Source organism: Struthio camelus, chromosome 3, assembly GCF_040807025.1.
Source record: "Struthio camelus isolate bStrCam1 chromosome 3, bStrCam1.hap1, whole genome shotgun sequence".
Taxonomy (NCBI): Eukaryota; Metazoa; Chordata; class Aves; order Struthioniformes; family Struthionidae; genus Struthio; species Struthio camelus.
Window position 1 is genome coordinate 108,276,443 of NC_090944.1, and position 27,944 is coordinate 108,304,386.

The 27,944-nt window shown below is 42.5% G+C and overlaps 1 protein-coding gene and 1 long non-coding RNA gene across 4 annotated transcripts in view; one reads left to right on the forward strand and one right to left on the reverse strand.

Annotated features, from left to right (window-relative positions):
- LOC104144981 (uncharacterized) overlaps positions 1-6,101 on the forward strand; it is a 47,744-nt gene extending 41,643 nt beyond the window's left edge. The window contains exon 3 of the long non-coding RNA XR_694215.2: positions 42-6,101. This is a non-coding gene — a long non-coding RNA (uncharacterized lncRNA). The remainder of the gene's footprint in view (positions 1-41) is intronic.
- The window catches only part of TTC7A (tetratricopeptide repeat domain 7A), a 183,942-nt gene that overhangs the window by 33,814 nt on the left and 122,184 nt on the right, over positions 1-27,944 (reverse strand). For all 3 annotated transcript variants that reach the window (XM_068939597.1, XM_068939596.1, XM_009676263.2), the window contains 3 exons: positions 25,163-25,260; positions 18,357-18,491; positions 6,108-6,310 (listed from right to left, as the gene is read on the reverse strand). In XM_068939597.1, the coding sequence (XP_068795698.1) occupies positions 6,108-6,310; positions 18,357-18,491; positions 25,163-25,260 (436 nt within the window). The remainder of the gene's footprint in view (positions 1-6,107; positions 6,311-18,356; positions 18,492-25,162; positions 25,261-27,944) is intronic.

Sequence of the window (27,944 nt, forward strand, 5' to 3'; positions counted from 1 at the left end):
GGAAGTATTATATATGCTTACCCTGTTCTCTTTTTGCCTAGGCATCAGCTTATGGCTGGAGAGATGGGCTGGATAGATCTTTGATGTGATCCAGTACAGCCATGTCAACATTACGGTTGGTATCTGCTTGCACAACAAATTCCTGGTATTAGCTTCAGATTCACACTGAAGGGCTGACTGGCCAGAAAGCAGCTCTGCAGAGAAAGACCTAGGGATTCGGCTAGTTGACCGTGAGCCAGCAAAGGAGGCCAATGGTATCCTCGGCTGCATTAGGAAGAGCGTTGCCAGCAGGTCCAGGGCAGTGATCCTTCCCCTCTGTTCTGCGCTGGTGAGGTCACATCTGGGAGTGCTGTGTCTAGTTCTGGGCTCCCCAGTACGAGAGAGACACGGCACTACTGGAGAGAATCCAGTGAAGGACCACAAAGATGATGAAGGGATTGGAGCGCCTGACAAGGAAAGGCTGAGAGACCTGCGACTGTTCAGACTGGAGAAGAGAAGGCTCAGGAGGATCTTGTCAACGTGCACAAATATCTGAAGGGAGGGTGTGAAGAAGACATAGACAGACTCTTCTCCGTGGTGCCCAGCAACAGGACAAGAGGCAATGGGCACAAACTGAAACACAGGAAGTTCCTGTCTGAACATGAGGAAAAACTTCTTGACTCTGAGGGTGACTGAGCACTGGAGCAGGTTGCCCAGAGAGGCTGTGGAGTCTCCTTCCCTGGAGATATTCAAAAACTGCCTGGATGCAATCCTGTGCAGCATGTTCTAGATGACTGTGCTTGAGCGGGGGGGTTGGACTCGACGATCTCCTGAGGTCCCTTCCGACCTCAACTATTCTGTGATTCCGGTATGTGACTGATACCACCCCAACTCCATATAACATGGGATCTTCCACAGCAAATAACCAGGCCTTCCTAGGGAAAGACCAAAATCTATGCTAATCTCAGAAAATAAGGATCGCAGGACAGCCTACAGTAAATTTGTCGGCCCAGCTTGGCTGACTTATACTGAGGTGAGTGGGATGTTTGCTTTCCCAACTTTAGCTGGAGAGCACTTTATGATTCTCATGCACTTTTGTGGGGGTGCCAATCTATATTTTACGGTGCAGGTAGCAGTTCCTCCAGGACAAAGCAGAACTCTCATGATAAGCCTAACTGGTGTTACACGTAAAGTCACATTCTATTTGACTTGACTGTGGAACAGATCTAACGGATTTTCACTAATTTTGTTTTCCACCTGTTTATGTGGTCACAACAGAACACGCTACAAAGGCTGCTTTCATTTTAACCTTTACAATTCACCAAACAAAACCCAATATATATTTCACTTTGCTTCACTGCAAGTGAAGAGGGCTACATGAAACTCTGGTAGCAACCTTTTCATCCTTGCCGCAGGCTTCAGAAGAAGCGGAGAATCACTACAATCTTTCATTGCAATCAACAAAACTCAAGTGTGAGTCAAGCAAATGTTTTACTTTTTCTTTGTTTATTGGGTATTTTTTGTTGTTTTCATTAAATCTGGCACAATGTCTGAGACGAGTATACCCACTTGCTTTGAAATGTCTGATTCTCTTTCTACTTTCCTGAATTAAAACATGTTGAGAATTGATCTAGTCCAAAACAGCGCTATGTGAGATGCACGTTGGGCAGGAGTCTTATGAATACCTCAATATGCTTTTAGTTTAGCCTGCGATATTATTTAGCCTGCAATATAGCAATATGGAGCTGTAGGATCTACATCCAACATGCTGGCATGAATTTTCTCCTCCTCTGAATCAAAAGGGAGAAGAGTGCTGAATACACTGTGGTAGGGAACCTACAAATTTCAGCGTCTTTCTCCAGCAACGTACAGGTGGGTGGATTTGTGCATCACTGTACAAGGAGAGATCATCTGCCCTGGCTTATGTCATATTTTCTGACTTGGTTGGGCACGTCAGTTTTGTTATCCCAGTCCCAAAGTGCCATATATCATAAAGTTACGTAACCAAATTGGGTACATGCTGAAGGAAGTAAGCCTTAGTTATTAGGTTTAGAAATTTGCTGGCAAACACAGACTAGCATCTGAAATGGCTGTCCAGTCACAAGACGAAATGGGAGGATATGGGTTAAGCTCTTGTTTCCGGACCAGTAAAGATTCCTACTCAGCGGAGGCTCCATCAGCCCTCTCAAAAAAAGGGGAAAGTGCTCTATGATCTTTGCAAGTAGATCCCAGGAGGAGTCTTATTTTGACTAGAAGAACTCAGTTGTTCTAACAGAGAGAGGGAAGGCAGAAATGCACGAGACAGAATGAGGAGAAATGTTAAAAAAGCCCTAGCAAGAGTCATGTTTCCAAAAGGGAGCTGTGGGTCTAACAGCATGCATAGTTTCTAAGAGTCAAGCCAAGCTGGTCATTTCTGAGAGCAAACAGCTATTCAGCCAAAGCAGTAGCTCCACACACTTCACCAGGAATACTTTGGTATTAAGTATGCTCTCCAGTAGCCCCGAAATCTGATTCTAGGTGTTTTTCCAAAAGAAAACAGAACTCCCCTTCTCTACAAATGTGCTTTCCTAGATTAGTTTTAAAGCCATTAATATTTACTTCATAAAGATCATGTGTAGATTTTTAAAAAAGGCTTAAGCATTCTGTCGCATCGCTTACAAAATATAAGTGCCAGCACAAACCAATACCACTACTGTTTGGTATTTTCTACGTGCCTGTGGTTTGCCTACCACAGTACCAGAAACCCACTGCCAACAGCCCCAGCTATGAAGCACAGTATGCTACCCATCTCATCGGAGCTACTCAGCGTTGCAGATCTGCTGTATGGTGCTGTATTTCTGCACCGCGGTGTGCTTTATATGGAAAGCACACAAATTTGCCAGCTATTCCGAACACCCACAATCACAGTAAAACACAGCCGTTTTTCAGTTATGCAGAGAAAATGCTTGTTTTTATTATGATGGTGGCTCTACCCTGTCTAAAAGTGAAGTTATTGATACCTGATGAACTCATTCATTGCTAGATTTGTGCCCTTCATTTGAAGCCAGCAATGCTCTTCAAGTTGGAATTTTCCAAATATAGCCTCGACAACCTAGTTCTGAGAGCCTAGGGGGGAGAGACACGACTACTTTGCTAATTGGTGCTGATACACCAGGGAGAATCAGCACTGTCTACAGCAGTTTTCCTTTTAAGTGGACTAGGTCAGTTGGATGGCAATTGCACTACGTTAAACAGTAATTCTCCTAACCAGACCCTCTTTCCCTAAATGATTACACTTCCACAGAAGTGGAAAAGTCTTTCCCATTATCACAGTGGGAAAACTAAGTGCTCGGATGTTTGGGGAGACCAGCACTGAAACAGCATGTGTGAACTTAATTTCAGCTGCCTCTGTGTGTGTGTCTTACGTAGCTTCAAGTCCCTTGGAAGCAGCAGATAATCTAGTTTGGCTTCTTGCACAATCCGTTTTATAAACCATTTCCCTCAGGTAGGTGACTGAACAAACTGTGTTCAAGAACTTGCTTTTTTTTTTATAACAGTATGGCTTGTACTTGGCTACTACATATTTTCCAGAAAGACACCCAGTCTTCCTTTGATAGCCTCGAGGAGATGCAAAATACGCTACTTGTTAATGCTGTATCTTCAATTGCATAAGCCCAGTCTAAGTTCTCCGGGGGGACCGTATCTCATTCAGTACACAGGACAGATTCACTTAGCCAGCAGCCATTCAGTACTTTATTTTTGCCCTTTTTATTTGATGCATAGCCCTAAAAGCCTTGTTTACTGCACATTATTCAAGCTCTGTTCTGAAGACAGAATGATTAATTTCTTTACAGACTTTTCTGTAGTGCTCATCAGATGCTTCTAACTTGCTATGTGCAATTTCCTCGCTTTTGGAAAAGCATAAAAAGGAATGCCATCACGTGGCATCCTATAAGTACCAGCATGAATCATATGAGTAGGGATAGAAGAGACCTTCGTTATCCTGGCTAACAAGTGGGAACTACAGGCTGCCAGCACAGCCAAGCTGACGAAGCTGAGGCACACACCTAAGCAAGTGATTTGCACTGATATTTGCTGACAGCAGGGGGATGGGAAGACTCAGGGTTTTAAGGAGATTGAAGGCTACAGAGTAGAATACTCTCACAGGTACATGCTCTTTTTCACATCTCATGTAAAACTGACCCTTTCTAATTCATTCTTTCCAACATCCTCTCGTCAACATCCACCTCCCAACCCAAGCTCTGCTCCTTAAGGCAGTCTCATTCTTTTCATCTATCCACTCAACCCTTATTTTTTCTCAGTTTGTTATCAGCTTTGTCTTTCCTTTTCCCTACTTGCTCATGGAAACAGTCTCTGTCCTCACAACTCCCCATCTGCCTGTCTTCCTCACCTCTGCCTGGGTCTTATTCCCAGCTCTTCACTCAGAGATGATGGAGCTTACCGGGGTTTGAGGGGAATGAACGTTCAGAGTCTTTGGAGGTTTTAGAAATACATCGCTGCTAGGCACGTATAAAATGCATGTTTTTTTTAAAGGTTGTAACTTGGACAACCTTGGAAGGATTTTTTAGGGACAGTAAAAAGCACATTAATGTCACAAAGACTACCCCTTCCTGATAGAATCTGGTGACACTAGGGCATACTAAGGAAGATGCCACCGAGACTTTTTCACTTGGGCCAAACAACATGCTTCTTAGTCTCACTTTCAGAAACAGTTTAAGTCATGCTGGGTGACATTTTCTGAAATAAACTGGGCCAGAATAGATGTGCATCTCATAAAATTTTATTCCAAATGCCTATAGTTTGGGACAATTACGAGCAACCGAAAGGGGAAGGCACAATATGTCGTTTTGCCCATAGAGTAAGACAAAAACTAAAATTGGTAGTATTATCTCGGCATCTAACTTGATGGCTACTCCGACAGCGGTGACTTGTCTGCAGTCATGACGCTAACTGAACAAACCATATCATTTTATCTTTCCAGATTTCTGGAGACTGATTCTGTACAGGTTGTATCACAGCAACAAAGTAATACTATCATCCCATTAAGCATACGGGCCTGGCATGTGCAGAGCTGTTTTGTAACCTCCTCCCAACCTATACACCGCTATTCATTTGCTGGTTTTGCACTTGCAGTGTTAACACTGACTGTTCATTATTACTGAATCTCTTTCTCTCATTCCTTGCCTGTAGGTTCTACTGTTTTCTCTCAATTATGACTTCACTTTATGTTTGTCCTCTTGCACACTCACACCCCTTCAGGTTTAGAGTTGCCTGCCAATCTTATCCAGGCTAAATTTATGCCAGGCAATACAGATCTGCTAGCAAAGACACAAAGTGGTCATACGGATATAGAATTCTTGTAGAAATTAAATTGGTCAAGAAAGTCTATGAGACTTCTAAAATCCAAGAGGCCTAAAGGCTAGAATTAACAAGACCCAAAACTGATGTAATATGATGAAATGTTCTGATTTCATAGCAGAATTAGGTTTGGGCCTTCCACAAAGCTCCCTGTACAATACAGTTTGAAAGATATAGGCCCTATGTTTGTAAATAAGTTTATTTGGGGGATGATGCAAGAGAAGACGTATTTGCTAGATAAGAGTGCTACCAAAAAACAAATGTGGAGCCACCGCCCTTACACAAGGTTAGAGCAGACTCCTAGCTTAAGACAGTAAGAGATTAATTTTACCGTAAACCAACAGCCTGTCTTGCTTTGGGTGGACACAACAGTCCAGTCCAAGATTTAGAAACCTTTTATATATCTGTATTCTATAGCTACTTAGTTCAAATCTTCTTTCAAACACCAGCGTACTGCTTACTTAAAATGCATAACAGTTAGCAGGAAAAGCAGCAAAGACAACAATAAAGCAGTGAATTGACTTCCAAAAACTATCAGCATTCATCAATTAAAATATTTACTTTTGACACAAGTCCTAAATTAGTTAAAAACATCCAATCCAGCCTTAAAATAGAGGTTCAAGCTACCCAATTTATTCTTGGAACAAAGTCACTTGCTCTCAGGATTAGGAAGACAATGGCATCCAAAGCAAGCATGAGCCCCCTCCCCTCTTATTACAGTTAATCGGAAACATAAATACTATAATGGAGCTGAGCCCCTGCAAACTCACCAGGCTGTGCATAATTTCCACTCCAGCTGGATTCACTGTGAGTGCCTCGTCATACAACTGCTTAGCCTCCTCCAAATTGCCTTTCATCTCTGCAAGCCTCCCACGCATGTACAGTACAGCATGAGAAGTGGGGAAAAGACTAGCTGCCTCCTGGATACAATAGCCTGCTTCCTTGAGATGCTGCTGTTCCATGAAGAGTTCAGCTGAAAAAAGAAAAAGAAACCCCACCCTACCATTAGTTGAAGTAATTCAGACACCTTTCTTCACATTAATTACAATCCTTCCTTAACTATATTAAGCCACAAGGGCATGATCCTGCAAAGTGCCTACTACTATGGTTAGTGCTTACTATTGTAAGTGGATTCACTGAATGGATCTTTTGTAACGTTAAGGGCTCTATACAAATGTTTATGGACATCTTTAGGTGGTGCTCTGACAGCAGAGGATAGCCTGGAAGATATATGGGAGTGCTTCTTCAATCAGGATGTAAACATGAGCTGAACCGAACCCTAAGCAAGCAGGGCTGGTAGCCACTTGGAGCCACCATATGTGTTTCCAAATAATCTGTGGGGAAAAAGAACAGAATAAACCATAACTGTCTACTGAGAAGTTTAAACATATCAGAATAATAGGATACATTTGACTGAGCTGGATATTAAATAAAAGAGCATTCCCACATTTAAAAAACTGATCAAAAGTGTTCTTCTCTGCTCATGTGCTTAGTTTATGAAATGACTGTCCCTTAAGCTTTGCAGTCTCTATGAAAATCAAAAGGCTTGTACTATAAAGACTTATTCATATAGTGTGTACGTACATTTACTTCCTCATATATACTCTACAGAAAAATAAAAGGGAGCTCTTGGAAGAACCTACTCAGTTATTTACTTTCTTCAACTAGCAGCAACTCCCAGTGGTTTTCTTGCAAAGGAAAAAAATATAAGGGGCATACTAATGTCACTTTGTTTGCCATCAAATCTTTTCTCATGTTAAACATAAATTTCATAACATTTCTCATTGTTAAACATTAATAGTTCTCAAGATTTATTAAGCTTTATTGCAAAAGGCTTCAGAAGTGATATTCAGTTTTCACTGACACGTAACTGAAACAGGAAATTATTTTATATGTACATTAAAAAAAATTCTCTCTCTTCATACAGCAGCAATTACTCTTTGGCCCACAAGCTATTTGTATTCTACATGTTATCACTGAAAATGCTCAAAGTCTCCCTTTTTTTTTTTTTTTTTTTTCCTGATGTGGTAATGCAGTAAGTATTGATGGTTCAAGAGTCCAGTTCAAAATGACAAAATCAGGCTCCAGAGTTTGACAAATAATTCTGAATTTTGATACAAGCTTAAATCCTCTGACTTTTAAAGGTAGTGGGTATTCTAAGAAAGCCTCTGTGAATGAGGAAGTTAGTCTGAAAATTAGGCCTCTTATGTAGCTAGCTACCTCTGCCAGCTTTGAAATGCTGGGAAACCCAGATGACTTTGGGAACTTGGTATGCTGACACAGAGCTTGCTGGGTGGAGGCAAGCAGGAGAACATCTCAAACACTGTCCTGCCTGAACAGCATTGACCATGTAAAGGCTGCTCCTTGGCCTGGCTGACATGCGACTGGGATCACAAGCAACACTTCTACTGGAACGCTAAAAATGATCATGTACTGAAATGACATCGGGGCTAAACACCCTTCCACGTTTGAAGTGATCCTTCCGGAAGAAGGGTGAGACATGGAGAATATGCTCAAATATTTTTTAGCCATCCCTAGGTTGTGGTACAGATAAATGTCATTCTCTAAGGTTGTCAACACGAGCACAACATTAGTTCCTCAGAGCTGTACTCTCTAGAAGTGACTCATATACACTTCTGTCTGCTTAATCAGAATAAGATCTCAGCATGCATCCCCTCCCTTGGCTCCAAGAGGGTGCAGTTATCTATAATAACAGAAAGCAAGGCTGTGTATCTTGTCAAGCTGAGTATGTGCTGAGCCTTATTCAAAAGTTTGTGGGAGGACAGTATTTTACTTGCACTTCCCAAGAGCAGAGCATTTTCCTGCCAAGTGCTGCATGGCAGCTGATGCTGTGCATGTGGTAATAAAGAGGATGGGAATGTGCAAAGTGACGATTCACAGCCTGACGAAGAACACTTCATTTGCAAAGTTAGCATAAACACAGCAGCATAAAAGAAGGGGCGAAATCCTGGTACTATTTGAAGTCAAGAGAAGTTCTGGATATTGCCATATTAAAAGCTCTATTAGCAACTAACAGCATAATGTGAATTGTTTCATTTCAGGATAGAATCAGGAGCAAGGGGCTTCAGATGTGAAATCACGTACAGCCTGTGATTCAATGCATTCAAAAGGGAGAGTATTTATTCTTTCTTTCAACGGTGCCTGTAAATCTTCTTCAGTAATAACAACTATTTAGAGGCACTGCAGCAACACAGAATCTAAATAAGATCTACAAATTGTATTTTAGGGTATGGTAATGTAGTATATTAAAGTTCAGTCCATTTCTTTGCAGACTCAATAGTCAATAAAAAATGATTTAATGGTGTGACAGGTCTAATTTGCATAAAAAAGAATGAGAGAGGTGCCTTTGGGTTAGGAAAGGAAAGGAGCACACCTACACAGCTAAAAATAGACATTCAGGGAAGTCATTTAGGCTTGCACTAAAATGTGTTTTCTGTAAACTCATTTTTCACTTTTATTACATACTCATTTTATTTACAGATGAACAAGATATGCTTACGCAACACGGAATAAAAACACAGCTAGAGGCAGAAACCAAAACCAAAAAACAAGGATTCATTAAGTCTACCATGGTAATACTCACTCCTCCTCACCATTGTGCCAAAATGCCTGTCTTTGCATTACCTGTGTTAGCAGCTCTCTGTCCACTGGATTATTTAATGCATCTCCTCGCATCACCTAATCGCACTGTAAATAAACTGGTCTTTCTGGCCAAAACGGTGGCCCACACAAGGAAGTTCTGATAGGAGAAGATGTGAAATCCAAAGTAGGGGGTAGCTCCTCAGAGTTAAAAAGGTCTATAAGAGCTGTAATCCGTACTCTGCGAAAGGTTCAACGCTTCAGGGAAAACTGCTGGACTACATAGTTCTTGATACTGACGTTCTTTGCAGCTTTGAATCCAAAGGCCGTATTTGCAAGCTTCCTTGCTTTCTCTTACACCATCTTCATAAAAGCTTGAACAAATTTACAAACTGTTTTGAACTAAGTGCTACCCTAGGCTCTCTGAACGCTACAGAGCAAAGGAAGACGATCATTCTGGATGTACCACCTCCTCTATTGGCCTCTCTGGAGTAATGCTAGAAACTGTGAATGCAGACGATTAGCAGGAAATATTTGAGTATTTTTACCTACAGGTATGGGCTGAGACAGAGTGCACCTTGTGGATGGGCAGAGACAGAAAGAACTGTGCACTGTGCACTGTCTCCTTTCACTCTTTAATCGAAGCTTGAGCCTGCATCCACTGAAACTAAGAGCAGCTACCCATCTGACTCCAGGGCCCACCCTAGTGTGATTTACTTCTTTCACTCATCCACCTTATGCTTCTTCTCGCACATATTGTCCAGCCTGCTCTGCTGTTCTCCCAAAGAACTGTCCTCTCCTCTTGCGGCTACGGCCTCCTTCACTGACTTGCAGTTATACTCCCACTGATACTCCAGGCTTAATGCTCCAGCGCCTGACAGCAACACACGTTTCCACTCCTATGTATCATTAGCGCCTAATATTAGCTCCTAGTTCTTCCAGCTGTGCCTTCTGTTGGCATTTACGCTCATCTACAGTGAAGATCCTTAATCAAGTGCGAAGTACCAAAACCCTATCATCTACTTGCTCTCCAAAGACTAGTAGCAAATGCATGGATGAAGAGCACTTCCCAGAGCACTCTGACAAAGCTGGGTGTCCTGCACACAGACTTCTTTTTCCTTGTGTAAGATAAATTATTTGACAGAGCTCTACTAAGGAGTCCATCTGAGGTGTAACAACAATATAATCTAGTCATGTCTGCATCACAGGGTTTGTCAGAGGAGTAGATTTGCCTGCCATCACCTGGAATGCTGACTCTATTCCCAGCTTCCTAAGTGTTCCAAAGCGGTGTCAAGAGCGACTGCCCTTGTCTTCACAGAAGCTGCAACAACTGTAATTCTAGCCAAAAAATTCAAATAGCTTTGAAATGTATTTCCGTGATGTGCACCACCCAAGAGTTAAAATCTCATCCCTCGTGAATCATGTTCAGTGTTATCCAAGAGACAGCACTTAACTCCCACAAGCAGGCTGCTTCACATCGTCCTATTCTGTACGTAAGCTGGATCTGAAGCGCTGACCTACTCTCATCTACCCCAAAAATGCTACTGCATAATGACAAGCAAACACAATGTAGCCTAATGACCCGAAGCAATATACACTGGGGAGTAGCCCTTCACCCTTTAAGAAGGTGACACAGCCCGCAAGGGTGTGTGGAGAGGTATTTGCTGTTCCACAGAATTCATCTGCTTTCAGGAGCTATTAATTCTTGCTACTGCAGCAGCCTTTAGCCAGCTAGAAAGGCCCACTCCTTTGAGATTTCATTAATGCATACCGAGCTATTACCATGACAAAGGGCTCTCCCTCCGTCTTTCCTTGTCTTTCCTTTCTGTCAGATGATGTTTAGTCATTGCCCTTATTATTGCACAACTCTACATGCAGTAATTTGACAATCTACAGGCAGATTAGATGGAGAAGTCTCCAAGCTATAGTCCAACTGTATAGTCTCCAAGCTATAGTCCATCATTTCCTTGGATACATACCTTCAATACAGAAAAGGTGAACAGAAATTGCCGTATGTTCCTGTCTGCATGAGCTCTTTCGAAAAAGGCAATGGATTGACCTTCTTAGAGGCTATCTTCAAAAGCAAAAGGGCAAGAACTACTACTGGTAGTTAAAGGAGTCCAGGGACCTGCTTTAAAATTCCAAGTTTCAGGTCTCAAACGGGCTGAAATGGCAATTGAACTTCTCCATTTACAAATGCAGCATTAGAGTGAAGACTTTAGCAGTGACACAGAGTTATCACAAGCTACTCTCTATATTGAATGGTACAGTCAAAAATCGTTTGAAATACAACAAAGCCTTTCCCAAGATAGCTGGTTCCTTTAAGTAAAGTGGAGTGCTGCTCACTTGTGCCAAAACGGCAGCTTCCCAGTTAGGAACGTAGGGCTGGCACGTGGAACTGCTAATAAGAGGAAGCTCAGAAACACCGGGAGGAGCAAACTGCCACGTTTTAGGGAATAAGGGCCACCACTGACACAGGCAACATAAAAACGCTTCTGTTGGAAGGGTGTGTCTTTTGCGGTTTTTTGTACCCTCTCTTGAAACATTTATTGCTGGCTACAGTCAAAGAAAGGACTTTAAGTCTTCGCATATCTGCCCTGTTAAGGACAAAATTCCCATTTTCCTTCCAAAGACATTTACTGTCCCTGGTATTGATAAGTGCCTTGCTTCTTCCCTGAAGACTCAGTATATCTTATCCCTCGCTCAAAAGTTACTGAGCAGCTGAGAAATGGTAGGATTTGGAACTTTCTGTTATTCTCAGTGTAACTGAGTGCAACTGGTTCCTCTCCAGTTGCAGGCAGTGCAACTGGTTCCTCTCCATCTTGCAGCATGGGAGCTACAGACTGTTCACTGCAGAGCACTGCTAGCTGTTTCCTTCACGTGTGGGTGTTCTCACACACGCGCACGTTTGCATGCCCCAGATTTTGAGAAACCACATATGGGCTTTGAAGACCATCCATGCTATTAGATTATCTGTCCACAAAGTTCCCCATCCTGCTCCAGCAATGAGAAATATCCAGAAGCCTCAGAGGAATCAGGGAAGCAAACCAGTAGTGATATGAGGCAAAGAATCCTTTTGACTTTTCTAGTTCATTGTTGACAGAAAAAAACCACAACCTCGAGAGCATAGATGAAAACCTAGGATCCCCCGAGGACTGTCAGATTAGGAAAACTGGGAGTTCCATCATCCTTAGCCTGCATCAAGACGACTAGGACAGAGCTTGCTAAACTGGGAGGCTTAACAGAATCACAGCTGGCTTCTTAACTTCACCAATAACATATTAAAAGCGATCGAACCTCACTTTATCATTTCTACCTTCAGTGTTCCTAACCCCTCCTAGTAAGCAAATATCGCAGGGCAGCCATCTTTATAGTATACCTTTATTCCCCCCAATACTAGCTCTATAATAAAACACTCCCATTTCTTCCCCTTCTCCATCTTCTTGCACTGCTTTGTATCACCCTAAAGAGCCACAAAAAGCAGCAGTGCTTATGGAGCTGAAGCACTCAAGCAGTAAACGGAGAATTCTAAAATTTCAAAGCACTTTTTTTTTAAACAATAAAGAAATATCTGAATTGCTTCAATAACCAGTGCTTCACCATGGAATAGTGTCTGACCCCTATTCTAGCAGTGTCAGTAAAGATGTCTCCCAAACCCGATAAATGCCTTTGGTATCAGAGCTAATAATTTGAGGGGGCTTGAGGTTGCTAAAAGCTTTGGGAGGAAAAAGTATTTAAATACACACGTGCAAATTGTGCAAACATAAGTTGTGCTGGGTGAACTGAGGGGAAGTCTAAAGCTGAAGGAGAGCAGGGGAGGAACGGGCCTTGCCCTTTGCTGCTCCGGCCGTTCCCTGCCGAGGCGTCCGCTGTGCGGCTGTGTGGACACAGGCCAGTTGGGGTTGAAGATTCCAGTCCACCGGCCCCGACGACATTTTCTCGTGGAACAAAGCCCGTCTCCTCTAACACAGCTTGTTTCCCAGGCATTGGCCCATACTGAATAAAATAAATAAATCGCAAGCGTCTTCTGAAGGGAAAAAAAAGTTCCTGCTGTACATAACTCGGGGGAGCAGATGTTTTTCCATTAGCTCACTGTTCTCTGCTACATTGGCTCTCTTTACATTTCTCATTTATGGCATGTTCATTATACCGTTTCTTTCCTAGGGTTAACTTCTAACACGTTACTGAGACAGCAGGTAGCCCTCTCCATCCCCCTCTGTGAGTACATGGAACAGTTATCCTAATCATTTTTCTTTAAACGCACCTTTAAATCAGCTTCAGGTCTACCTGGTGAGGTTTGCAGACTGTGCTTAGCAGGCATTTAGCCAATCTTAGATCAAATTACCAGACCTACTTTGCTGTGAGTGGCCATATTTGGTAAAGTATTGGGTTAGTCAAGAAGCTAAATTGACAGATATAAAGTGCTAGTGGAGACAAACAAAGTGGACATTGTAGTAAAGAGTAAAGCTTAAAATAATACAGCAACAGGAGCTGGAGTAATAGAACTCTTATTAAAACTGGCTTGCAGCATTCTAAAACACATTGTATAAATAGAGCGTACAGTTATTACTGCCTGGAAATATAATCACACATACTTCAGATAAGAAATCACTCTAGTTACCCAAAGAGCTTAAAAATCTGTCTTTTCACTACTGATGTGCTTTGCTCTCCGGGTCAAAAGTGATCTTGTAAAAATCTAGACTAAAGGCAAATTTTGGTCATAAATTCAAACCACTACAAATATATATTCCTTAGCAGAAAAGCACGGCTGTACTAGCTAAACAGAAAAGAGGAGAACTGGAACGATTTCAAAAAGGAAAAAAGCAGTAAAAACTGTTCCTACGTCAGAGATTTCTCTTTGTAACATTAGCCAATAATCTCCAGGATTCCTCTTGCAGCTCTTCCTGCTGGAAGTGGAAGGCGTTAACAAGCTTTACCAAAGGCATGACAGTTCCTTCTCCCCTCTCAAAATTGAGTGCAAGCTGCCAGTCATGGAAAGAAGAACAACCAGAAGAAATGGGCATGAGGATCACATAAACACTGCCTAGCCTGGAGCCGCACCACAGCAGAACGTGCGCTGCAGCACCCTTCCTGAATACTCCCCCGAAATGGGCCCTGACAGAGGCCTGCTTCTCGGACTTGGGGCCAAGAATAATGTTGGGGCTTATTAATGCAAAAGCCTCATAAGACGATTCTCTCCTTTAAAGAAGCTATCACATTTCAAGAGGACAAGAGCGCTCACTGTTAAAATGGACTAGACAGGCATTAACACAGTCTTTGCAGCAAAACACTTTATAACAGGCAAGGTATGCCTGCTAGCAACCCTTCAAGCATGCTTGGGGCAGAGACTGGGCAATCTCTCCGGTCACTGGGAATAGCAGACCTCTTATTCCTCCAAAGCTAATTGGAGCTACTTCCAGGGGAACAGGCAGATAAGGAGGCCCACTGAAGATATGACAGAGGGGACCAGAGCTGGGACTGTTCAGTCGAGAGAAGAGAAGGCTCAGGCAGATGTTATCAATGCTTACAAATAGCCAATGGGGTGCCAAAAGGATGGCACCAGCGTCTTCTCAGTGGTGCCCAGTGACAGGATGGGAAGCAATAGGCACAAACTGAAATACAGGAAATTCCGCTTGAACACAAAAAAATCACTTCTTTATTGTGAGGGTGATTGAACAGGTTGCACAGAGAGGCTGTGGAGTCTTCATCTTTGGAGATGAACTCAACACCTGAACGGACACAGTCCTGGGTAATCTGCTCTAGGTGACCCTGCTTGCGCAGGAGGTTAGACTAGATGATCTCCAGAGGTGTCTTCCAATCCTAGCTATTCTGTGAAACGTGCTGTGAAATCTGCCTCCTGCAGATGATTGCTCTCCAAGTTTGTCTTAGAAGAGATAGGTAGACATAAGACTAATAGTGAGAACTTAGCTTAACTTGGATGTGTGCAAGAGAAGAGGACTCTCTACACACCAAAGATGCATCTTTTTAGAGAGCAAAGCTTGCAGACAGTCAAGACAAAGTTCACTAGCAGGCACTGCTGTAGTAAAACCCAAGGGGCAACATTCATTACGGCACAGCACATTTGGAGTAACAGCTACACTTCCCAAACTGCTGCTTTATCATCCTACATCTTTTATCTTTGCTACATAACTGCGCTGGTCATAAACATAGAAAATTTACAGATTAAAACATTAAGTCTATACCTGCTATGTGCAAGCTAAGCATCCTTATCACAGCATGTAAAAGAATAACGATTTGCACAGAGTTCACAGGCTCAGCCTTCAGCCACTGTTAAAGGAATGCACAAGCTCTTGGGCACTAATTGTGAGCCATGTTAAGAGACAATAAAGGCTTTCTGGCTCCAAGGGCTGAGGACTGCTTACGCACAAGGCAGGTTAGCCCAGAACTCCTATTCCAGCTGCAGGTGGAGGGCGATGCAGTAACCATTCCTTTACGTCAGCTCCATCTAACAACCCTACCACACACAAACGGTCCCTGTGCAAGTGTTTGCACTGGCTCTGTGGCCTGGGTTGGCTGCTGGAGGGCTGTAAGAACAGTCTCATATAGCCGTGGGATAATTCTTCTTTTGGTGTGTCTCTTTCCAGTGTAAGTACAGAGAGCTCTAACTGGATCAGTCAGTTGCTACCATTAGTTCTCATGCCTTGGGATATGAAGAGGCACGGGAACTGTAATGGCTTTAATGGAACACAGAGGGGATAACAGCCTGGTGCTCTAAATTTATACCCAAAGAGAGAGGCATGGCCAGCTGCATCCTGTTAGAGCCTAGAAAAGATGGATGCTTTGTATAAATTTACTTGTACGAGGTTAGGAAACTAATGATTTCATCTAAACATTTATGATTCATCCTAAAAAGGTTACAGTGTTAATAACAACAACAACAAAAAACAATAAACAAGTCATTTCCCAAAGGCAGATGAACATTGTCCTCCCTTTAGAGACAGGAAACTGAGGTATGAAGTTAGGCACTTTGCCTAAAGTCATAGGATGAGTCATTGACCGAGAGAGGACAAGTCCAAGCTAAACCGAATTGAAATTTCAGGCACACTGGTGTGAATCTTTCATGAAAACGAAGGGGCTCCAGATGCAAGTGTCAGAATGTCATGCTAATCACCTGTTGCTTTACATTAGCTCTTCATTTTGGGTGAGCTGTAATGCAAAAGCATTTAGTGATCTCCACTGGCGTTTACTCATTTATTTTTTGTTTAATTTGTTACGAAGTATTTCTATTTTGGAATTAACTAACTTCTTATGAATATACATGTTTCTCCTTTCCCCTCCTTCCAGATGGGAATGGTTCTAGTAGACAGGACCAATGAGCAGATAGGGTCAAGGATACTCTTTTGGAGCATTCTCTTCGCTAGACCCAGTATAAGATCCCACCCACTTTAAAGAAGTTCTCTTATAATCCAGGTGCTCTGCTCCTCTCTGGACAGAGTAAAAACTACCTAAAAACACCTTCTTCCTTTCCCACCCCTGCAAGTATCAGAATGCAAAGACTTCCACAGTACTGCTCGAAGAGAACGGGCAGTACCTCAAGAGCTCATTAAACTGCATCCGTAACAACAGCTGACTTGAGTAATGAAATCACACAGCAGACACAGTATATATTTTCAAAGTATCTATCCTGATTCAAGACCAGTTAACAGTAAATACGAAACAAAACAAAGATTAAACAAATGACAGACTAAGACAGCAAATAAAAAGAAATCGTAACTAACAGAATTTAATTAACACCTTTGAGAAAGGTGCTCAATGATTCACATAGAAAAGTAATTGTAGGAATTCATAGCCAGGTCACAGCAAGCACTGGGTCTTTATTGCTTTTGTCTTTTTAGGCTGCAGCAAAAATGTAAACAGCCTAGAGCAATCTGCAGGATGATGGACAACAGACACCTGACCTCTCATCACAATAAACTCAGCTTTTTTTCTCCACTCACCCCCTCTCCAGCCTTAAATCAAGAACATAAGTGAAATAAAGCAAAGCCTTGCTAATGATTTTGAAGCCCACAGCACATCACTGAAATTTGCCTGCGCATAAGCAAGTAAGTGACCAAGTGTGATTAACTTAAGGGATGATGCATTCCATAAGGTAATATCTTTTGTTCTTTAAATAGGATTAAACAGTTCGCCATAATATAACAAAAATAATGTAACGTATTTTGTACGAGAACTGAAGTTTTTCTAATCAGTATAAAACGGCCCACAGAAACAGCTACAAAAAAATCTTTACTGAGAAGTAGGGCGAGACTGCCAGGTTTTACGTGAGAATTGCCAATTGTACAGATTAGCAAAATGAGAATTTGAAAGGTTCTCCTGCACACAGAATAGCAAATTATCAGCAAAGTTCTAGCAGACTCTGCTCTTTTCTGGTTGTAAATGGGAGCAGAGAGATCTAAGAAGTAATCACAGCACTCAAATGCAATTTCAGGCACACAACTGTGGGCCCAGTTGTGGAAGAAGAGCTGCATCTCTAAGAGCAAAATTGCAGGGCCAGAATATTTAGTCAGTCCTGAAATGCTGGAATGCAAACGGCAGAATATGCTATGCAACTTTGTTCCTCACCGAGTGCCCGACATAAAACCCTTTCACAAGTTTGGAGGTGACCCCTGAATAGAGTTCTTTCTCTCTGCTCTCTTTTCCCTTTACGAGCGCTGCTGTGACATCCCTGCATGACTGCCTCAAACTGACATGCAACCTACAAGTCCCTGGGAGACTCAAGCAGCCACAGAAAAAATGAGTGGAGAACTTCTTCTTATTTATTGATTTTCACTTAAAACTCACCAGAGATCGGAACATTCCCAGTCTAATAACATTTAATACATGGCTTGCCCAGTTGTTTTAAGGGGAAGTAAGAAGCAAAATGAAAATAAGTACCCTTATCGATTACCACTGTTAATGAAGAACCGCCTAGCCCCTTCTTTTAAAAATGTATTTTATGATGACTGAAGTTTTCTGTGTATTTAGAAAAAACAGAGATGAGCTGCAAAATCACACTACCTCAATTACATATTTTTAGATTGAATGAAACAAATACTATTTCAAAAGCAGCTGAGGTAGACGGGCAGATTTTATGCTGGTATAAGATGCTCAGAAGTAGTCCTGATTTCAACTACTCCCTTAATATTTATGTCACGTCATTCAAACTGACACCAAAAACCCCAGCAGGAAACAGTCACCTTTGAATTTCTTGAATAAGAGGTATACAGAGAACAGCCACAATGCAGTATTTTAAAGTGTCAAGAAAATAGACAGAAAATGATAACCTCTTCAGGATTAAAGCTTCCTCAGCCTTTGCTGAGGATGTCAAGCAACTCATTTACAATAGTTTTTGTGGGGTCTCTGCCACTGGAGGATCGAGAGAACGGAATTCCAGGCTGTCCATGAATATCACGACTTACCAGCTTGTAGCCAGATTTGTTCAAGAGTTGTCCACAGCTGCATGGGTCCTTGTTTCAGTGCAGTGCTCTGCATGGTTATTTCAGACATGGCCTGCTCCAGTCTCGAGGCAGCAACGGAAGAGGCTCGCTGTGATCCTACAGATCAAACAAATTCAAATGAACATCGCATTTTATACTTCACCATATTTCTTTGGCTCATTAGACAGCAGGTCGGATTCTCTACTGCATCAGTTTTGTGTCATAAGAACTGCACTGACTTTTGATGTAACCAATTGGAGAACCTGGCTTCTATAATAGGTTAATTTATTGGGAAAAAAAAAAACAACCTAAATTACCCACAGGCTACAGCTCAAACAAGTAAATTAAGAGACAGACAGTAATTTTATAAAGGTCTGCTTAACATCCCTCAAGGCAGCAACTGTATTTGTGTTTGGAAAGCAGAATTCTATCACTGAATAACTAATATAAGAATACCTTAATAATACCTTAATAATTAATAACCTGTCTTATAAGCACACCATCACCATACGATTACAAAATGTGGCCCGTCAATGTACAATCTCAGTAAAACACTACAGAGTAGGTTGGTACCACTCACACAGCTCACATATTTGAAGCGACATCAGTATTGTTCTACTGGTTTAGAGACAGCTTGGTTTGCCATTTAACTTTGGGGAGCAGAGCAGCTCAGTGCTTTGACTTATATTAACCTTTACTATGCACTGTAAAATTTATGCAAGAATAAAATATTTGGCACCCACATCTCTGAGAACAAAAACCATCACATGAAATGCTACTCGCAGAAATAATGCATGGACAGAGACCGCAGTCTCAAGTACAGCATGCAGGATTATGCTGGTGAGCCAGACTCTCAAAGGAGCATCAAGAAAGCAACAACAAAGAAAGAAGCTACAAAATGAGATTTCAAGGCTGGCTTTCTAAAGCTTTGGGAAATAAATAATTTAATATACATAGGTTTAACGTGACCTTAAGTTTGACAAGCTCGTTCTCTAGAGAGTTGCTGTGACTGAAGCACTAGCCCTGATTAGCATCGCTCTTCAATCTATCCTTACAGGCTGACCTTGTAGGCCACAAGATACTGGAGTTAAAATCCTACTGTTTATTTCAGGACCAACCTTGAAGGAGCGGTAAATCCTAGGAACAGGTATTTGGAGAAGTTGGGATGGTTCAGGGCAAGAGAAGGGCAAGAGAAGGGCAAAAAACATGTCGTGGGACACACGCATGAAGAACTCTATTAATAAAGAACTATGCTTTACCAGCTGGACAGCGCTGAAGATGTGTCCAAACCACACCTCCCCGCCAGCAGATCATCACCCGTGGGAGCCAGGGCTGCCAGCAGGTAAAGCAGCTCGGTCCCCCGGCCTGCGCTCGCCTGAGCGCTGAGCTGGAATCCAGCCTTCTGCCAGGCACGAGAGGAGGCTTGTTTCCCGTGCACACTTGTGTGCAAAGACACCTGCGCAGTGCAGGGCAGAATATAGCCCATAGCTTTTATGTAATCCAAGGAAACGCTGCCTGCCTGTGAGAAAGAGTAATGTGTAGGGAGAGGCCACGAATGCAACTCAAAGCCTAAAATCGCTATGGGAAATAGTTGTCCCATTATCTCACCGCTAACTGATGCCATTCATTTTAAGCAGAAGAACTTCAAAACAGCCCTGCAGTGCTCACTGCACGAGCCTCCCACAGCTCACTTGGAAAATGCAAATGTGCTCTTCCTAGATGCATTTTTTGAATTCCTACAAGTTTTCAAAGACATGCCTGATCTAATGTTCCAAGAGATGACAAAGCAGTAATGTAGTAATTATGGCTTTAATGGTACAGTAAAAGCCGTTCGGCTTTGTACAGAGAATTTATTTTATTTAACAGTTTATTTAACAGCTCAATCTTCAGCCTGCTTTACTGTACGGAATTCCTCCCCCTGCCCTTCCCACACACTCTCTTCTCCCTCCCTCCATTTAGGAGACATTTCACTGAAACATGACTCCAAGGAATTCTAAGTCAGGAAAGGGTTGTTTAGTATAGGAAAAACTAGTACCCATTCATCCCAAGTAATCCAAAGCCCCGGTAGAATTTCTTCCACTGGATATGCAACGTGAAAATTGCCATGTGAGCGGTTAGCGATGTTGTTTAGGAGCACTTCAAAGTTAGGACCAGCCTTCTGCATTCTGAATTGGCAAGCTTTAAATAATACGGGCTTTGGGGATTTTGCAGCCAACCTAACCAGAGTCTCATATTAGCACCCCTCATCATGTTAGTATGCTTTGAAAGCTTGCTGAGACTGTCCTCTTCCAGAGAGGCTTTCTGGAGCCATGTTTCTTCAAACAACCGGTACATAATGTAGAGAGTTATTCTGATTGCATTAGATGGACAGATGGGGTGCTTTATCCACACCCTTTGACCTCAGGGAAATCATCTTCTCCTTCCAAGTCAGTCCAAGGAGACTATGCCACTGTAAGGCAACTTTGTGCCTTTCGGACAGGTTCTCACACTGCCATGAGGCTGTAGAGCCACTTAGGATCTAACAAAGCATCCTTCCTGCATGAAGCAGGCTTTAAAGGAACATCACTGAGTTAGCGGCCCTCCAAAAAATACGTTAGCTGTTCCTCTCTTCCCTTCTCTTCATTAGTCAGGTAGTTTCCAAGGGCAGAAAGGCTGCAATTAGAGACTGATCTCGCTCAGTGCTGTGTGCTTCAATATGCACAGCCATTAAGAGGGAACCAAAATTTTTCAGCACGTCACAGTGGAGGCTCTTTGCATTTAACTGTCTTTGGTATTGCAGTCTTTTGCTGTTTATTTTCTTTCCCATTCAAACTTAAGCAAGGAAGGAAACCACACTAGGCAGAGATGAGGGGAGCCTTTCCCGTCCTTGCATGGTATCAGACACTAGACACACTCCTGGCTCTAGTCGCACATATGGCAGCTGAAAAGGCTCCCCCCATCCCAACCTACACACATAAGCTTGTTATTGCTCCTCTTCCCCATCCCTGCTGAACCGCTCACTGGAAAACTCCTGCATGCTTCTCTGCCCAAATAAACACGTTAAGAGAAGGTCTTTGCCAGCCTGGCCTGTTTTGACTGGTGGGGGGCACAGCAACCGATCTGAACGGCAGAGAGGCAACATGGGGCCCCCGGAGGTGGACTGCGGACAGCAGCCTCTTCAAGACAACACTGCTGGAGCCAAAAGCGATTATGCATCTAACACGCAGTCTCCTTAGAGAGGAGGTAGGCATGTATCACACTGTTATCACTCTGATCCTGGGGGGGGGGGGGGGTGGAGAAGAAGGAAAAAACATCAAGAGACATTAAAAAATGTCTCTGAATGTCTCATTAAAAAATGTCTCTTTCTAAAGAAATATGGATCTTCTTATGCTAAAAAAACCCCACAAAACCTGCCCAACAGAACTTTAATGTCATGCCTCAAAATATATGCAAATGCTGGCATAAGACGATACCATATCAATTTGTTATTTTAGTGCAGTCTCTTTCTCTTTTTAACAGCTCCACTAGACAGAGTATAAACTTCACATTTTGCAATAAAGCCCTCCAACACATTTTGGAAAAAAACAAACCTAACAAAATTGTTTTTGATGTGATGAGCTCAGAGTGTAAGTCGTACAAAATATATCTAAATAATTTTAAAGCACTGTTTTAAGATTGTTGTAAGACCAAGAAGAACCAGGTTTAACATTTTGCATCTGAAAAAAATGGCATCAAAATAGAAATGAACCTCAGTAGATTTACTAGGCTTATAAGAAACACAGAATTCCCTGGTCTAAGTCAATTGAGGCAAGAGCATTATAAGATAAGACTAAATCACGAAAAGAATGGAAGAGCAAGGCAGCTGACTGATATCAGTGAATTTAGCTAGGAATGCTGCTTCAGTCAGGAGATGAAGAAAATAAAGAGGAATGAATCGTCCTGGCAGCAAAACTAGAATTCTAGCACAGCAAATAATCTCATTGTGGTCTAACTGAGGGAGAGGACGGTGTCAAACCCAGACGCAGTAATCCCCCCTTCAGTGACAAGTCCAGAGATCACAGAGCGCCTGTGCGTTACAGTGATACTGCCGCACACTCCCTGGAGATTTCACGATGGAAACTGGAGCCTGTTCCAGGACGATGCAAAAATCAGACCTCCTCCCTCCTTCAAAGCACGCAGCAGCAGCAGCTCCTCTGGGGAAGCGTGAGGGTGAGAGGGGCTAGAGCTGCACTTTCCAATCTTACTTCCTACTACATTCAAAGAGGGCCCCAACCGGAACAATACCTCCAGCTGCCTGCTTTCTGCAGATGGAGAATGGCAGCGGCAGCAGAGCCTGCAAAGCAGCAAGCTGCACACCCCAGCTTACAGCAGCCATCTCCACTTGTATGCTATGGCAGATGGCGTAATTTAGGGACACATGCCATCCTTACCTCCACCGTGGGTGCAACTGCATTAGCACTGAAACCTAGATTCTCAAAGGAGGAAGAAGGAAAACATTTCTTGGCTACAACCATTCAGTGCAAATCACTGTGTGTGTGAAAAGCTGCTTTAAAGCTTGTACCCTACATTTATTTGCTCTTTTTGGCAGGCAGCACCATGGCACACAGCACTCTGTACTGAGTTACAGCTGCTGCATTGCACATTAGTTGCTAGAAGTGGGATAAGATTAGGCTGGGACAGACACCCAACCTAGATGCTTTTTGGAAGAGGGCACGACGTGAAGACCAAAAGCGCCTGAGCTTTGTCTGCTGTGGCTCAGGAGGAGCTGCTGCAGGTGTGCAGCAGAGGAGAGAGCGGGAGGCAGAAGAGCTGGATGAAGTTACAAGACAGGCCTGGGGAGGAGATGCTCCAGGGAGTGAGCTCTTAGGAAGGAAGGTGGCACCCCAGAACATCAAAATATTACAGGCTCTGCTGGTGATAAATGCTCTCAAAAAGCTCAAACCGTGCTGTGAGATGGGTGTAGCTCAAGCCTGCCCACACTGCTTTCTCCAGACAACTGCAAAGCAAGGCAAGGGATTGCTGGAGAGATTTCTGGTGATCCAGACCCAGAAACACTTCTACAAACCATTAAACGCTAGCTAGAGTTGAAGGAGCAGGGATAAATCCAAGATACAACCAGTTTGAGTATCAAAAGCAAAGCACTGTTTCAGCAGCAGACCAGGAACTGGATGGATAACATATGTGCTGCGGCATAATAATATTTTGTTTTCTTTTCTATTTCTTTCCCAGTAATGCCTAGCGAGATGTTTCTGCAAACTACCTACAATATCTTCCAAACCATTTTCACAGCATGTATCCATCGAAACTGAAAGTCCATTTTACTGCCCAGTATCAGGGATGAGAGGGGCTATTTCTGCAAACGTTCACAATTACCTTCAAATGCTGACTATCTCAAATGATTTTCTATCACCAGGAAACTTCTTCCTGTCACATTCACTCACTTTTCCAGATCATTCTTAACATGCCAAACTGCACAGATTCTTTTGCAATGCATTTAGTATATCCCCATTACCCATCGATGCTGTATTTGTCCTGTTCCCTTTGACTAAGCCAAATACTATAGAACACTGATTCATACAAACAATGAGAAAAAGGATTTAAACAAAATATACAGACTCACCTCAGCAAAGGGTAATACAAGGGAAATGGCATAAACAGATTAAAAATTACATAAATATATATATACATACATGCAGAATCAGTAAGATCACAATGTCATAAATACAGACCCTAAGGGCTCAACACTGCCAGCAAAAGTAAGAGCAGACACACTGAATAACGTTCTGATCCCTGAGCGTCTGTATGCTCAAGACCTAACCTTGTAATGCATTTTAAGCATTAGGGGAGTGTAAATGGGGGCTACATACATATAATTGAATAAAAGTCATATATTTAACCCTGAGGAACTTGTCCTCCTCTTCAGCCATGTACGCTGAGTCTGTGACTTCAGTTTTGCCAGTACTCAACGTTCAAGATTAAGACCTTAACAAACCATAATCTTATGACCTTTAAGCATGAGGCTTGCTTAAAAGCTTTTAAAAATAAATATGTTTTCATGTTCTTTTTTTGGCCAGTGTTTGAACCTGTAATGCTCATTTTTTCCAAGTGTTTCTCTACTTCCAGAAGGGTAGAAAGTTGCTTCTCTAAAAAAACAAAATGAAAAGGCAAGTTTCTCACATAATCATCTGATTTTGAGAGCTGGGGTTTTAAAGGAAACACCAAATATCATGAGACCCATGATAAAATCACAAGTCAGTAGCACCATTAGAAAGTCTCCTTTAGCCTTCCTGCCAAGATTAGCTTTGATGTCTCAGTTATTTACATCTGACGATATGTGTTACTGTGGCTGTATATTTACCACATAATAAAGCATCACACAGCTTATGTACAAATCCAAGACCCAGTCATCCTCTAATAGAAAATTACATTCATATTCAGCTTTCCAAAACAAGAACATGGCATGATCAGGACACTTAAAAAGGTTAATTTGGAGGGGGGGGGGGAAGGATTGAATTAGTTATTGCAGAAGTATAATGAACTCTCCTCTAATACATGTCACGCTTGTCTCGGAGATCTTTGTAAAAGAAAGCAGGAATCCATGTCTTTGTCTTTATAAATAGGAAAACTGAGGTACAGATGAGCCACAGCGACAGACTCAGCAGCGCAGAAGCAGCCTTGGAGGCAGATTCAAGAGCAGAATCCAGATCTCCTGACTCCCAGTTCAGTAGCCTTCCCACCAGAAAATAATACGTTCTTCTCTCATGAAAGCACCTATTTAGGACGGGAAAGCAAAAATCTTGTTTCCTCACCAGAATCAGTGTCATGAGCATCCGGGAGTGTGAGATGCATTCCATTATGCTTTTTGATCATGGGCACTTCTGTCACACTACTTTCTTTCTCAGAGCCACTGTAAAGAAACAAAACCATGTTATCTAACCACTTTTCAGCAGAGAGATCATGTTTTCCTCAGAGCAGGCAATAATCTCATCTAACTTCTACTGGGACTGAAAACTCAGCCTTCCTGGTGCAGGTAATCAGCTTCTCGACTGTGTCATTTTAACATCCCCAGCCCCCCAAATGGAGCAGAAATCAAACACTCAGAGACACAGCGCCCAGCAGGGGCTCCAGAAGGTGTGCCACCACCTATTTATGCAAACGTTGGGGCCTCTGCAAACCACTGCACAAGGAACATGTTGCCAGCTAGGAGCCAGATCAGAGAAGGCCAACCAGCACCGTTCCCCCCCCCCAACACATACCAGGAGAATCACTGTCCCTCCCGTTCATCTGCAGAAGGATTTGTTCACAGGTCCACTATGCTAATTTTTTCAAAACAGACCAATTACCACCTTCCATACAGGTGCTAATTTCTTCATTTCAAAGGGATTATGTTCTCCTGTTTAAGAGGAGGAGGAGGAGGAAAATAAAAGCTACTACATAGTACTGCATTAGGAAAGGAAGACTGTCTGGTCTGCTCTTTGACTTGACTTCTGTCCTCAGCAGAGGTCTTCCAAAGGGAAACGGATAAAACCTTGGGTGCCTAAGTGAAAATCACTTAATGCAGATCTCCTGAGCCTTCCTGTCACCACATAGACTGCCATCCCTCTAGGATCAGATGGTGATGATATCTCCTCTCATCATCCATTAACGGACAAAATATCAAAAGGGGAAGTGACTGTACTCGCTGCTTTTTCTGGCACGCTTTCAAGTGTGCAGCTCAGCCTTTAGACAATATTGCCCCAGGACAAAAAGTTATCACAGACTCATGATTGCTCTGGATGCCTAGTTTTCTAGTCTAATCAGTCCGTTGGTATGAATTGTACAAGATTCCCTTTGAATTTTCATTAAGCTAGCAAAAGAATTAGCTTGAGACTGCTATTTGGTTTTAAACACGATTTTTCCGTTATCACAGAGAACAATAGCAAAGGATAAACGAAGTCTTGTCTTTGACAGCTATGCAGTCTAGGATTGAAAGCTACTCACTGTCATTCATCATAGTCATAATCATATTTACAACAGCTAATTAACCTTTTATGTGGGCTTTGGAATCCACATTACAGTTTCTGTTAACCGACCCTGAATTCTTGGGTATTTGGACCTGTTCACACAAAGCTCTGGCCTTGACTGGGCTTCCCTGGCTTCTGCACTGTTTTACACATTGACATCCCATTTGAAATTATCAGGCTGTGACAGATGTAAGAAAAAATTAAATTCTCTGTGCTGCACCTCTGTCTTGCCCAGCCAGGACAGGCACAACTGTGATCGCCTTGGCTGGGGACTGCTCGTGGAACTGCAGGACTGTCTCCACTTTGGGGGTGCATTATGTATGCAGGAACATGGCAAAGGCACTTAAAAGTATAACTAATGTGAGGTAAAACATGTGTTGATGCAGCAGTCACCACCAGGATGTCAATGTTTAGGCACATAGCTGAACACTGACTTATACATTAGATGCCTACATAAAGGGCAGCTGAGGACACTGGTGGACAGCATAGGTTTGGCTACAGTAAAAACTGACAACAGGAGATCAGCATTTAGAGTTGTCTTGATGAGGTGGCCCCAGTCAACAAAATGCATCTTGACACAGCCAATGACACGGCCTTTTAACTGGGAAAATAGACTGAAATCCCAGCCTAATAAACAGGCGGAGCATATTCTGCAAAACAGTAATTCCCGGAGGCTTTAATCATCTCTGAAAAAAGGCTGAACATGAGCTCTTCCTTCAAAACTGCAGCACAAGGCCTTAAACCAAGAATGCCTTTCCATGCACCAAAGAAAGAACAGTAGCCAGATCGAGTGCCACATGCATATGACAACAGAAAGGCTGATTGCGGGATGCCAAATGCAGCTCCAGCGTCCATATTTTTAAAAGGTAGTTGAGAAAGTGGATAGAGAGTCACAAAAAAGAGCTGAAGGAAACACTTTATTGTTATTCGGTTTGTTATTCAGTTATCAGAAAGAAGATAAAAGAAGACTGGAGCATGGCATATGAATACCTGCCTGGGGAGAAAATACTGGGTGCTGAAAGACTCTTTGGTCTAGCAGAGAAAGTCATAATAGAAGATCACAAAGCTGGGAAACTGAAGTCAGATAAACGCAACCAAATCTAGCTAAAGTGCAACTTCACAGCATGGCTGATTAGCTACTGATCGAACTAGTGAAGCGCTGTGTACACCAGATCTCAATTTCTTTATAAAAATACAAGCTTCTCTTTTGCAAGAGGCCCTAAAAAACGTCTGTGCTCAAGTTCCACTGATAAAAATTCCCCTTAAGTTCCTATGAGAGCCCTACCCAGAGCATTTTGCAACTGTTAGTTGATACTGCTTCAATTTGCTTCAAACAAGGGGCTTCCTGGGTCACTGAATCCAGTCTTTAATGATGCAGGTACCCATTTCATTCTCGTTAACTTTCAAGCAGTACCTCCCAATACAGATTGCGGTGTGAAGTGTTTTTGAGAAAGCCAAAAAGTCCCACTGGGAATAACAGTGAAATATACATTGGAGTTCCTAAAAATAACCCTCATTTTTGTTTCGTTTAGGCTTGTATGGCCGACGCTTATCAAAAGCCTAAAGCTATCGCATTTTGGCTTTTTCA